The 14,362-nt window shown below is 39.9% G+C and overlaps 1 protein-coding gene across 2 annotated transcripts in view; it reads left to right on the top strand.

The window, feature by feature from the left end:
• The window catches only part of rpn2 (ribophorin II), a 49,643-nt gene that overhangs the window by 19,953 nt on the left and 15,328 nt on the right, over positions 1-14,362 (top strand). For both annotated transcript variants that reach the window (XM_068000383.1, XM_068000382.1), the window contains exons 8-14: positions 1,280-1,398; positions 2,529-2,634; positions 3,761-3,852; positions 4,006-4,120; positions 6,490-6,684; positions 9,437-9,523; positions 11,882-11,977. In XM_068000383.1, the coding sequence (XP_067856484.1) occupies positions 1,280-1,398; positions 2,529-2,634; positions 3,761-3,852; positions 4,006-4,120; positions 6,490-6,684; positions 9,437-9,523; positions 11,882-11,977 (810 nt within the window). The remainder of the gene's footprint in view (positions 1-1,279; positions 1,399-2,528; positions 2,635-3,760; positions 3,853-4,005; positions 4,121-6,489; positions 6,685-9,436; positions 9,524-11,881; positions 11,978-14,362) is intronic.

Genomic DNA, 14,362 nt, shown 5'->3' with positions numbered 1-14,362 from the left:
AAGAGCACCACGTGTGATCGAAGCCCATGTTATTTCAATGTTCAGGTTAAAATGAGAAATCCTATTAAAGCATCACCTAAAGACATAATAGGTAATCATGATAGCTAACTTGACATTTTGATATTAGAAGTCCTCTAAGAGATGTTTTAGTTTTCAAGGTTGCCCACAGCCCATGTATGATTTTAGCATTATATAAGTAAATTATAGATAGATATAACTAAATGTAGATAAAATATATATTCTAGGAAAGGTCAGCCCCGGTAGTACTTGGTAAGTTTCCAGAAGCACCAAAGTAAAATCAGTATAGTAACTATCATTTTAACATGACTGATGCACTGGGAAAGATTTGCCTATTCTTGTTGTCTTACGAAATGAGAGCAAATTTGTGGCACCAATTCTGGCTGAGAAGCTCACCGTCACAACTAATTTTGGAGCAACATTGATGGTTACTAGGGAGGAACTGGCATCCAGTTTTGGACCACTTTTGGGCCAAAGAAGAGCATGTGGGAGTTGTGGGCACCTAAAGGATAAGAATCACAGAAGACCCTTTACACTTTTTTTTAATGTTTGCAAGACTGCATCTGAAAAAATTGACATTAATTTTGTGTAGTTTGCTGTTTTATTATTTCCATCGATTTTAAAAAGGATATGAATCCATCTGGCCAGATGACTCACCATTTAAGTGCTTGGTAATTTCAATACAGAATGCGTGTATTGTATAACTGTTTCGTGACTGTAGGAAAGGATTGCACTTTAAACTTGTTCAGGTCGCTGAACAAAATTGATAGCTCTTTTATGGAATGAGTGTGTAATTGGAAATATTAATATTGTATTGTGTAAATTTGTTCTTGGTATTTAAAAGTAAATGATGGGAAGTTTAATGACAACAGCTAATAACCTTTGTGGGGTTTTAATGGGTGGGATTGTTGATAATTAAGTTTAAATTTGGATTATAACTTAAACAAATAAGTTTGTCAACGGGATCAATATTTTACAGGGTTCTGTGTGCTCCTTGTGTTTAGGGAAATCATTTTTGATACAAAATTTGATCATGGCATTGAGCTGAGTTCTCTGCATATGATGTACTGTAGAGATTGATCTTCTATGTCCATTTCAAGTGGCCAGTTAAGCTAATCCCTGCCTAAGATGTATTTTAAGATGAAACAACAGTATTTGGCTTGCAGTTAGAAGGAATCTTCTTTGAGTTGTATTCCTAATGGCATATTTGAGAACTTAGTCGTCTTTTGCTCTAATGTTTCCTTTCTTGGCATTTTTCCAGTTGCGTGTGACAAATGTCATGTCCCAGAGTCTGACTTCAGCTGATGTTCAGCTTGACTATGCCAAGTCTGTATTGACAAAAAACACAGTTCTTCCGCAATCATCCTTTGCTTTGAAAGGGTAAGAATGAGATTTTGTGGATAACACATACAGATAATTTCCTTTGTGTAGACTGCATGAAATGATTAATACTAAATTACACCATGTCAAGGCCACATTATTGTAGATGTAAGTAAGGGTCTTGTATGTAATGATTTCATATATGGGCAGTCTGACTCTCAATTAGTACTGGGTGGGAGTCCATGACGCAATACTGAGCTTCTTCATTAGAGAGGCATTAAAACATGGCTGATAATGAAAGTGGAAAGCTTGAACTGGTGTAGTAGGAGATACTGCTCCAAGATTATGGTTAGGGAATGTTGTATTAGAGCAGAGGGGGCCCTTGTTGCACCTGACCTGAAAGTTATTGATGCTGATAGTGGTTATCTTGAGTGCCGTACCATAAGAATTCATGGCATATTGTCTTAAAGCTTAGTTCCTTCTTCTTTGCCAGTAAAATCAATCTATTGTTAGGTTTGTGTTCTTTTTTGAAAGAAAAACAATATGATTGGGATATTTAAAGTTGGAGCAAGATTAGATTTGATCAGAAGCTTTATTTAGTCGCTTAAGTGCAAGAATTCTTGTGAAAAAATAATAGTTTTTAAAAAAGAGTGATCTTGAATTGGTCCATCTCCAATATAGGTACATTTGAATGGAGGAATTCAGAAACTTGCATATTTAGCACCTTGTTCAGTACATCTGTGCCATGGAATATTGGGATGCAGGTTCATATCTGCAATTCCTACCCAAGTTCCTGAACTAAAGCCATGGTACTCTGGGAGGCTCCAAGGAAGGGGCACACTCGGATATGTTTATATCTCTTATTTAGGCTGGCTATGAAGGAACATCATCTGGGGATGGGAGTAGATGATCTGCCCACTATTGTCCTGGAATGATACGTTGCATGGTGAAGCTGTCTGATGGAATGGAAAGAAAATACTGTACTTTTTAAAAAAAAAAAACTTATCTATTTCAAAATTTAAGCATCTATTCTGATAATTATCTGTTTCAGAAAATCCCATGGTAAACATGCAACAATGCTTCTTGAATTAATGCAGGAAGTCATTGACGTTATATCTAAAATAAACGGCTTTTAAATATTTGTTGACCAATAAAGGATAGCATTTGTAATTCTCTTTTTTTTAAAACAGTGATCTTTTTGAATTGAATTTCATGGAGGTAAAGCCACCAAGTGGATACTATGACTTCTCTGTCAATGTGGAGGGTGATAGCCGATTTATAGGAAACCGTGTGGAGGTATGTGGATCGTTTTAAGTGACGTTGAATACAATCTTTATTAAAAAGTGCATTCATAAATATCAAGAACAGTTCTACTGATATTTATCTTGATAAATCTAGTGTAATTTGTTACATTTTGCATGCAATTCTTCCACCCCGATTGCTCACAGGCCCAGCTCTGTTCCTGACTAGTGCTCCCAGACCCCAACTCCTTAATTTCCACCCTTCCTGTGCCCAACTAAGTATTCTCTGAGTGCACAACTCAACCATCTCTTCCCTTAATGTCTCACAGCCCAGCCCATTGTGTGCTCCCAGAATTTGTTTCTGTGAGTACTTTCAGATCCTAGACCCTCCCGCCTTGGTTTTGGTCCTCTTAGCTTGCTGCCTCCCACACACCAATCCTATCTCCCCTGGTTTACTTCTGGCCTTAATTCTCCTTCTTCCTCTCACCCCCCACTTGCCCCCAGCCTAAGTCCCTAGCCTACACCCTTTCACTTGTGCGCGCTTCAGCGGTTCCTAGACAGCTCTTCCTTGCTATACCTCCTTTAAGACATTCCTTAAAACCTATCTGTCCTAATATCTACTTACGTGTTTAGTGTCAAATTTTGATTGAAAATCTCTCCTGTGAAGCGCCTTGGGACGTTTTACTCAGTTAAAGGCACTATATAATGCAAGCTGTTGTACCTTGGGCCAGAAAAAAATGTAAAAGATAGCAATTGAGAACATCAATAAACTAACATTTGGGAGCCATACAGAGAAATTTGAAAGCATACAAAAGAGGCAGGAGATGCAGCAAATGAGAGACTTGCACAATAAATGAGAGACAATTAGAAAAAGAATCTGAGACAAAGAGTGAAAGCTTTGTGGGGGGCATGGAGGGAGGAGAACAGGTCAGCAGGAAGATTGAAGGATTGAAATGATATAATGTGAGGATTGCTTTCAAGAACCTATTAAAATGAGACACTGCAACACGGCTCCAGAAAGCTCAGGTGTTTCATTTCTTTGTCTCATTGTATTAATGTCTCATTGGAACTATATACATATGCTGCTTTTCCTATCTATTGAGACATTTATACATGATTTATGTTACACCAATTCTGCTTTATAAGTGTAGGGCTTATGCAACTTCTTGTTTTAACTCTAGCTCAAAGTCAAGGTTGCCACTGAAGTCGGTATCACTAATGTTGACCTTTCAGTAGTTGACAAGGATCAGAGCATTGCACCAAAGACCACTAGGTAAAGCAACACTATTATTATATCTGCTGAAATACTTTTAAAATGACAGCTCTTGTTTCTGGAAATAATATAGTAGAGCTTCTGAATTTTTTTTAAAGTACATATTTAGGAATACTGTTTTTTTAATTCAGCCTTCAATGTTCATTCCATTAGAGTGGTTTATCCATCAAAAGCCAAGGGGGTTATTGCGGCTGACAGTCACCAGAACATCGCTTTATCTTTCCAGTTGGCTGATGTGAACACTGGAGTTGGGCTTACTCCACATCAAGTATGTACTGTACAGTTTACTACTGGCTGTGTCTTTTTTCACCTTTAAAAAAGGATGCATTATTATGGGGTTATTTTTTGATTTGCAGAGTTTCTGTTCTAGAAACGGAAACACACACACTACGTTAACCAAGACATGACGAAGAGTTGATGTGTTCCAATTCATTTCAGGGAAAAAATGTCAATTGAGATATCAAAAAGGTTCCTGACAATCTAAAACAAGACTTCAAAAAAAGGGACAGGTTTTGCCAGAAAATGTTACTCAAATAACACGGCCAATTACCGCCTCATCAGTCTACTCTCAATCATCAGCAAAGTGATGGAGGGTGTCGTCGACAGTGCTGTCAAGCGGCACTTCACCAATAACCTGCTCAACAATGCTCACTTTGGGTTCCGCCAGGACCACTCGGCTCCAGACCTCATTACAGCCTTGGTCCAAATGTGGACAAAAGAGCTGAATTCCAGAGGTGAGGTGAGAGTGACTGTCCTTGACGTCAAGGGGGCAGCATTTGACCGAATTTGGCACCAAGGAGCCCTAGTAAAATTGAAGTCAATGGGAATCGGGGAAAATTCTCCAATGGCTGGAGTCATACCTAGCACAAAGGAAGATGGTAGTGGTTGTTGGAGACCAATCATCTCAGCCCCAGGACATAGCTGCAGGAGTTCCTCATGGGCAGTGTCCTAGGCCCAACCATCTTCAGCTGCTTCATCAATGACCTTCCCTCCATCACAAGGTCAGAAGTGGACATTCGCTGATGATTGCACAGTGGACAATTCCATTCGCAACCCCTCAGATAATGAAGCAGTCCTTGCCTGCATGCAGCAAGACCTTAACAACATCCAGGCTTAGGCTGATAAGTGGCAAGTAACATTCGTGCCAGGCAATGACCATCTCCAAGAAAAGAGAGTCTAACCACCTCCACTTGTCATTCGACGGCATTACCATCGCCGAATCCCCAACCATCAACATCCTGGGGGTTACCATTAACCAGAAACTTAACTGGACCAGCCACATAAATACTGTGGCTACAAGAGCAGGTCAGAGGCTGTGTATTCTGTGGCGAGTGACTCACCTCCTGACTCTCCAAAGTCTTTCCACCATCTACAAGGCACAAGTCAGGAGTGTGATGGACTACTCTCCACTTGCCTGGATGAGTGCAGCACCAGCAACACTCAAGAGGCTCGACACCATCCAGGACAAAGCAGCCGGCTTTATTGGCACCCCATCCACCACCTAAACATTCACTCCCTCCACCACCGGTGCACTTTGGCTGCAGTGTGTACCATTTACAAGGCTTCTTCGACAACACCTCCCAAACCCACGATCTCTATCACCTAGAAGGACAAGGGCAGCAGGCACATGGGAACACCACCACCTGCATGTTCCCCTCGAAGTATCACACCATCCTGACTTGGAAATATATCGCCGTTCCTTCATCGTCGCTGGGTCAAAATCCTGGAATTCCCTACCTAACAGCACTATGGGAGAACCTTCACCACACAAACTGCAGCGGTTTAAGGCGGCGGCTCACCACCACCTTCTCAAGAGCAATTAGGGATGGGCAATAAATGCTGGCCTTGCCATTGACGCCCACATCCCATGAATGAATTAAAGAAAAATTAATCTATTTTGAGAGCATTATTACTGATGGTTATCAATTCTGTTAAACTAGATCCCATGACTGCTTTTCCCCCTTTACAACTTTATTTGAAACTTACAATTTGTGAAGCTGTCCATTAGTGAATGAAGGATTTAAGCATTACAAACCTGAGTTTCTGAACTCTCCTTTTTTTATAAAAAATTGCTACACTACTAGAGCAGCTGTGCTGTGTTGCCTAGTTTAAGGTTGAAACTGGTTGACCGTCAAAAGCAGAGTTTTGCACGAACTCGCAGGGATGTCCACCTCCTCCCTTCACTAGTGATTGATCGCCTTGGCTACGAAGAGTAATGGCAGTCCTCACAATTATCGTGTCACTTGCCAAATAGTATTTGAACTGTAATTTAAAGGAATGATTTTGCTAAGTAATAATGCATTTTTTTGGTATTGAAAACAAGTTGGATGTTGGGAGGGATACAAGAGGTCAAAGGTGTTGAGCAAAGCAAATTGAAGGAAATGAAGTGGGAAGCACACTGGTGCTACTTGCAAATTGAGAACCCGAATTTTCCTGACACAGTAGCAAGGCCTGTGAGCTGCAGGACTCTTAATCTGTGGAATTGTAAGTACAGTCTGCAGTAGTCAATTGTGCAAAATGCCACATTTTCTATAAAGTGATTGATTGTTTACCTCAAGTGAAATGTTGACCTTCTCTCAATACCTTAATCATACATTGTTAAATGTCAGGATACATTGTTAATTTTGTATGTTTTAGACTTTTGTACGTCTCTACAACCAGAAAACTGAACAGGAAGTGGTGTTTGTGGCTGAACCAGACAGTAAAAATGTATACAAGTTTGACCTGGATGTGGCCGAGAGAAAGTCTGAATTTAATTCAGTCTCTGGAACCTATTCCCTCTTTTTGATTATTGGCGATGCAACACTTGAAAACCCAATTTTGTGGCACCTGGTAAGCCTGTGTTCTTCAATTGAAAATTGTTTACTATTCAAGATGTGCGTAATGGTACTGCTAATGGAGAAGATTCCTGCGCAGTTGAATTGACTGCTGTAATTTGCCGAAAATGTTGTTGGACTGCTTCGACATGTTTGTCAAACCATAAGTTTAAAGTCCCATGGCTCCTGTGTTTTTCCTGATGCTGCTATGTTTACATTGAAGTCATTCAAAGCAATGGCTTCATCGTAATATGGTGCGTGTAAGCTCATCGCTTCATCTGGTTAATTTACCATGTACTGACATTGTTACAAAAATTGGCTGCAAGTAGAGTTCAAAACACAGTGCTTAAGTTTGGCCTTCCAAAAATGACCACTGTTGATTAACCATTCGCTGTTGATCCACGTGAACTTAATTTACCTGCATTAAAGAATAAAATTAAACTGAAAAATAAAATATAACCACCAACATTGTTGGATATATCTTTGATCCCCTCATGCATAATGCCTATTGTACTCAGCAAACTTCAACCATTAGAGCTCAAATAATACCACACTATTTATTATTTTCAGTATCAATTAGTATTTTCTGTATCAATTAGTCATTGAGATTTATATTTTGAGCTTACTTTTCTACTGCATGAGTCCAGAACAGAGTTCACATGTTCTGTATTCAATGCTAATTGGTTATCTCTGAGAGAACTAAATATCACAGTGCAAAGGAAGGACATGTTCCAAGATTCAGGACAGTCAGAACTCCATCTGATTGAACATTGAACAATGGGTGAAGGTTGTGTTGGAGGAGTAACTTTGTGCTTACATTCCAGATAAGATTTTGCATCCTGCTCAAAAAGTAGCAATTCTAAATCAGTTTATAGTTCGTCTATTTAATATTTTCAAAGTGGAACTATAATATCGAGATAGTAGGAATGGCAAGGGTTTGTCCCTGGTAAGAAATTTAGTGTTTTGCATCATTTGATTTCTAATCCCAGTTACAGGTATCTCCATGGGAACCTGTAGTTCCCTCTGTTTTGGTTACTGAATACTGCTATCTTAATGAAGTGACAAAGGCCAAGGAATCCCATTGTCATATATTGGATTATCATTGCTCTCAGTTCAGTGTGTTTATGGGTTGTTGAGCTCTATGTCCGGTGAAACATGTAAATTAGGGACATCTAAGGGACTTGCATCAGGTGTCCTTATTTTCAAAATGGTCATTGTATATACAGTAAACAAGATGGGCCAAATATCCCAGGATTGACTGTATCTCCTGCAGAGTTTGGTTTTTTTCGCCCTCACCTGGGATTGTTGCTAATTCTGGAGCCCTGCCAGCGCAATGTGATTTCAGTTCATTTTTTGTTCGTTGAGTTTCCCAGTTCATTGCCATCCCGGGGTCCTTTTCCATTGAGAGAGGGATGTCCTGATCCTGGGATATGCTATATTGGCAGCCTGCACAGGGCGAGGTGGCTGATGTAGGGCCAGAGTGTCTAGTAGTTTTTGTTGCACCAACTAGATTTTTAACCCACGTTTTATTCAAATGTAACATGTTTTCAGAATTCTGGGTGATTTTGTTTGGTTGCAATAAAAATATAATGGAAAAATGTACCATCTGTAGTAAAATAATTTTTTGTAGCAGTCCCAAAATTAACTACTTGTGAATTTACCTAAGCTTTCTAGTAAATCCCACTTTTTGTAAATTCATTAAAAAAAATTCATTGGTATGCCCCTCAGATAATGAAGCAGTCCATGCCTGCATGCAGCAAGACCTGGACAACATCCAGGCTTGGGCTGATGAGTGGCAAGTAACATTCGCGCCGGACAAGTGCCAGGCAATGACCTTCTCCAACAAGAGAGAGTCTAACCACCTTCCCTTGACATTCAATGACATTACCATCGCCAAATCCCCCACTATCAACATCCTGGAAGTCACCATTGACCAGAAACTTAACTGGACCAGCCACATAAATACTGTGGCTACAAGAGCAGGTCAGAGGCTGGGTATTATGTGGCGAGTGACTCACCTCCTGACTCCCCAAAGCCTTTCCACCATCTACAAGGCACAAGTCAGGAGTGTGATGGAATACTCTCCACTTGCCTGGATGAGTGCAGCTCCAACAACACTCAAGAAGCTCGACACCATCCAGGACAAAGCAGCGCACTTGATTGGCACCCCATCCACCACCCTAGACATTCACTCCCTTCACCACCGGCGCACTGTGACTGCAGTGTGTACCATCTACAGGATGCACTGCAGCAACTCGCTAAGGCTTCTTCGACAGCACCTCCCAAACCCGTGACCTCTACCATCTAGAAGGACAACGGCAGCAGGCACATGGGAACAACACCACCTGCACGTTCCCCTCCAAGTCTCACACCATCCCGACTTGGGAATACATCGCCGTTCCTTCATCGTCGCTGGGTCAAAATCCTGGCACTCCCTACCAAACAGCACTGTGGGAGAACCTTCACCACACCGACTGCAGCGGTTCAAGAAGGCGGCTCAGCACCACCTTCTCGAGCAATTAGGGATGGCCAATAAATTCAGGCCTTGCCAGCGACGCCAACATCCCATGCACATATTTTTTAAAAATCTCTTTACAGTTCTAAAGCTGTGCTTTGGACTGCTTGACCTTGCATGAATTACTTCAGATATTTGAAATTCAGTGCAAAAAAAAATGGAAATTCAGAACATGATGGTGACTTTTTATAAGAAACAGTAGCTCGAACTTTAAAAAAAATCCATGTTCAGTTTTGTTTTATTCCCATCATAGGCTGATGTTGCAATTAAGTTTCCTGACGAAGAGGCTCCGTCCCCCGTACAGTCTCAGAATCTCTTTGCCCCCAAGCCTGAAATTCAGGTAAGTGCCTATGTAAGATTCGGCTACTAATATCAGATGCCATTCTAATAAAATTTTGTCCAGCTAATATTATATTGTGTTTTAGAGTAGCAAGACATTTTACACTTCATGTTCTCTACCTTGCATGCCATGTAGTTAAAATTCTTCTTCATGAATTGCATTAATAACATGACTTCTATCAACGTGGTGACATTCTCATAGGTTCTTTTGCGTTTCATGGAGGTGATGTCACATTTGGGAAGAGGGGACAAATTTACAGTGACATCACCAAAACTGATTGATGCATCAATTTAACTTCCATTTTAAAATGAATTTGCATATAACTTTTGATGCATTTAATTACAAAATGAGTGATAGAAAACAAATACATAATGAAAACTACAGTTACAGGATCCAGGTCCACTTGTTATGGCCAGCCCATTTGTCATTAATACTGCGTACAATTTGTTAACCTAAATTTAAGAAGATAAAAGCAGTTCAGTTTGAAGTACTGTGCATTAAATGTCAGTCTGTGTAAACTTCTGTCTTCTTCAAATATGCTTAGCCATATTGAATTATAGTTCCAAGTCAAATATTTATCCAATTTTCTCTTTAAAATTGCAGTGGTTTCTTGCTTCAACTACTCCCTGTGACAAAACGTTCCATACTTTAACAGCCCTTTGCTTAATGGAGTTTTTTTATAACCTCTCCTCACTCTCTTAATGGCAATTTTAAATTGACGATCCCTCATCTCTGACTCCCCAACCAGAAGAGATAACCTTTCACTATTCACTTTATCAAAACTTATCATAATTTTAAAAACCTCTTAATAAATCTCCTAGTAACCTTCTCTGCTCTAGTGGAAATAATCCCAGTATCTCAAGTCTCTCCTTATAACTATAGTTTCCTGTCCCTGACATCATTCTGGTCAATGTATGCTGTATGTTCTCCATGGCTTTAATGCCCTTTCAATAATTGGGCATCCAAAACTGCAACTTTATCATTACTTTTTACTTTTCTATTTGATGCCCCTATTTATAAAACCCAAAATGCTGTTGGCCTTTTTAATGGCTTTGTCTGCATGCTCTCTTGCTCTCAGGGAATTATGGATTTAAACCCCTTGGTCTCTCTGCATTAGGATTATCCATATCCTTCAGTGCCTTTCCATTTGTTTTTCCTCCCAAAACCTCTCACTGCTCCATGTTAAATTGCATCTACCCATTCAGCCTACCTGCCATTTTTCTACTTGGCACTTTGCAGTTCTCTGGCCTTAAAATTTGACTTTAACAACTTCAGACCTTAACTACAGCTCCCATGTTCTCTCTGGCAGTAGATGTTGGCAATGTGGGATGCGTGTGCCGTCATTTCCAGGCATGGGGGGAGGGAGAAGGTTGGTACCTGAAGAAGGTTGGTACCCCTTATCGGAATACTACTGGCAGGGTGATCTGCACCCTTGGTGTTGACCTGCTTTTTTTCTTCCGCTAGACTCCAGAGCCACTGGAGTCTGCTCCACCTTGCTAGTTTTTCATGCCTCCCTTTCTACCAATCCCCATTTTAGCTACTCTCACACTCTGTGTCTCGTATATGTCGTTTATTTCTTCGATTTCTCTCATTCTGCCTCCTGCTAATATCACTGCCATTTGACCATCTCCCGTTCTCCACCCAAGTACTTCACAGGTCATTCTGTTTCTTGTGTGTGTGTGTTTTCCCCCTTTCCCTTGTTCTGTTCCTTTTTTAAATGCTGCTCATCTGTAATATCTTCCAGCCATGAGGAAGAGTCTTAAAATCTGAAACGACGACCTCTCTTTCTCCATAAATGTTGCCTGACCTGCTGTGTATTTCCAGCTTTTTCTGTTTTTGTTTTTTATTATGATTGGGCACACTTTCTCTCTTTCCCCTTCCCCCCCCCCTCCCCCACCCCAGCTTTCATAATGTGCCCCATCCCCTGCTGCATTCACTGACCTCGTGTCTCGCCCTGGTGGCCAGCTCACCCACACAGGACATTGTTTGTTTACAAAAGTTTGGGCCTGTCTGCATTTCTGTTTGTATGATAGATGAAACTTGTACTTGGTTGTCCTTTGATTAACCTTTTACCCTTACAACTGTGTTTGCAGGCCACTGCTTTTTAAGCAAATCTGTGAATATTGGGGAAACCTATCAACCCATTTAGTCAATGATATTGTATACGTGTTTCTGAATGGCAGTACAGTTCAAGTTTTTTAACTGACAACAGCACCTATCATAGGAAGTAAATGTACTCATTGTTTTAACTTGGTTTCATTATCTTTTGCTATGTTAGCTACAATGTAGCAATTGATATTTTAAATCTACAATGTTTTTTGTTATGCAGTATACTTTTAAACATTATTCTTTTTGCAGCACCTCTTTAGGGAACCTGAAAAGAAGCCACCCATTGCAGTCTCCAATACTTTCACAGCCCTTGTTCTCGCACCCCTCTTACTGCTTGTAATTCTGGTAAGTAGTGGCTTTATCAAAGTTTTTAAGATTGTGTTGCTAAGAATGACTGGAATTTTGATTACAGCTATCTGGTTTCAACATAATTGAGGGAAGAATTTTTTCAAAGTTATTGCTAAAGGTTGCCTACTGTACAAGTTAAGGTTTTATTTTGAACAGGTTCCTTTTGATCTACCATTTGAAATTCTCAATCATAAGGCAACTTAAGAATGCTTTTCTTTAAGAAAATTAGCTTTTTACGTGCCGTGTATGCTGTTTGTGTCTTTTTTCCAATTTTCTCCCATTGGCCCAAGAAAACAGTGACTCACGCCAGGGTGTTATTTTCATTGATGTCAGCAGTCAAATGGCCGTTGATGAGGTTTGAGCCCAGATGATGAGCGTGATCCTGATCCTATTCTCACCAAACATTCACGTGTGCACTTATGTGTTTTGTCTGCTTTCCCCCACCCACCCCCTTGCTTATGGTTACTGAGACCAAATGTAATGCTGAGATCAGCTAACTCAAATGAACCAAAGTTCAAAGCTGAACTTCCTAGTTGACATTGCTTGATGTCACGGCAGGCAATCCATTTATCCAATGAGATGTCTGGGAGCCCTCTTTTGTATCATAGGTACAGCACAGGAGGAGGCCATTTGGCCCATCATGCCTGTGCTGGCTCTTTGAAAGAGCGACCCATTTAGTCCCATTCCCTTGCTCTTTCCCCATAGCCCTTTAATTTTTTTTCCCTTATTCATGTATGTTAGTCTTTTTTTTGTAATGTATATTTTAAAAATACTCCCAAGAATTCCCTGTATTTGAATACTTCCTGTCTGTACACATGTGAGAGATGATATTTCCTAGAGAACATTGTCCTTTTACTGTTGGTTTTTGGGTTTGAAGTCAGCCAAGAGTTTATTTTCCTGGCTGTTGATCTTGAGCAACATCAATTTCTACCAGTCTTAATTCAATTCTTGGTGGACACAGAGAGACCATAATCATAAAACTGCTCTTGAGTTTGATACCAGCTTAATAATAGTATATTACTCAGGCCATAAGAATTAGCCATGAGTAGCTCTTCTGCTGAGGTATTGTAGTGAGTTTTGCATTACACTTGTCTCAACATCAAGGATCTTTAGGTTTGATGTCATCACTTATTACAATGCAAAAAAAAAGTCAGCACCTTAGTAAAATACTGTTGTCTTCAAGAGCATGCAAAAGTATTCAGTTAGTTATGGAGCCCTTCAGGGAGTGCCTTCAAAGAGTACAGAACCAGTTGGCATCTAATCCTAAATACTTCAGCATCTGGTACTGGGCATTTCTGGCTCCGATGTTTTTGAATGCATATCCAGGACCAGAAGGATACTGATCTCTCACTCCCTGTGGTACTGATATTGATGGGCCTATAACTGTTATCGGTGGATCATCTCCCTGGTGATGCAGACCCAAAATGGTAGGTGTTGCTATACCTTGTTTACAAATCAGCAGCTGTTCACCCTCACCGCCCCGCCCCCCCCCCCCCCCCAATTCCCATGGAAATGATAGAAAGAAGAAAGTCACAGCAAAAGTAAGGCAGACTTTCTGGAGTGAAGAGTCCAAATATGTTGAAATTAGTTTCCGATTGTATTTTGAAATGGATTATTATAATATTCTGTGAAGAATTATCCAGCAAATAGTCCACAATGTCCTCTGTATGAATTGGATCATTTCAGAACTTCATAAGGAATTGAACTGATCATCCAAAACCCATTTACTCAACAGTCATGGCATGTTGTAAATTATTCTTTTTAGCTCAATGTCCTGTAGAGTAATGTCCATGCAGTTTTCATTATCCTGATATATACCGAATACCACAGTGACAATATAACAACGTATATCAATCTGACTATTCTCATAGTTTTGAGATAAGAGATGGCAAATTGAATAGGATGCTTGAATAATTAGTAATTTTAGATTCCACTTTTAATCCTGAGAGTGAAGAAGATTGCCTAACAATGATTGCCAGTTGTGACAATCGGAATATGAATGATGTACAATAACTTATTGAATATTCATTTTGTATCTTGATTTTTAAAATGCTAATTTTAAACATCTAGATTCAATGGGGAGTCTAATTTAAACTTGTAGGGTGCTTTTCACACACTGATCCTGTAAAGCTTTTGTCTTTTTAGGGATGATTGGTATTTCCCATCCAAATTAAACAAAGATGAGTTTGGTTTACAATTAATCAAAAACTTACAATGGGGTTTTGCTGACTGCTCCTGTATTTTGTACATTCAAAGAAAAACTTACAAGCAGGAATTAAAATCATGATGTAAAATACAATTTGTGAAAAAGAGGAAATGTTAAAACTATTGTGTACAGGAAATACTGTAGTTTGGCGACAGCAGAAGAGATCTGTTCTAGCC

Source organism: Heptranchias perlo, chromosome 19 (assembly GCF_035084215.1).
Source record: "Heptranchias perlo isolate sHepPer1 chromosome 19, sHepPer1.hap1, whole genome shotgun sequence".
Lineage (NCBI taxonomy): Eukaryota > Metazoa > Chordata > Chondrichthyes > Hexanchiformes > Hexanchidae > Heptranchias > Heptranchias perlo.
Note: the sequence above shows the minus strand (reverse complement) of the source record. Positions and strands in the feature narration are given on the sequence as shown.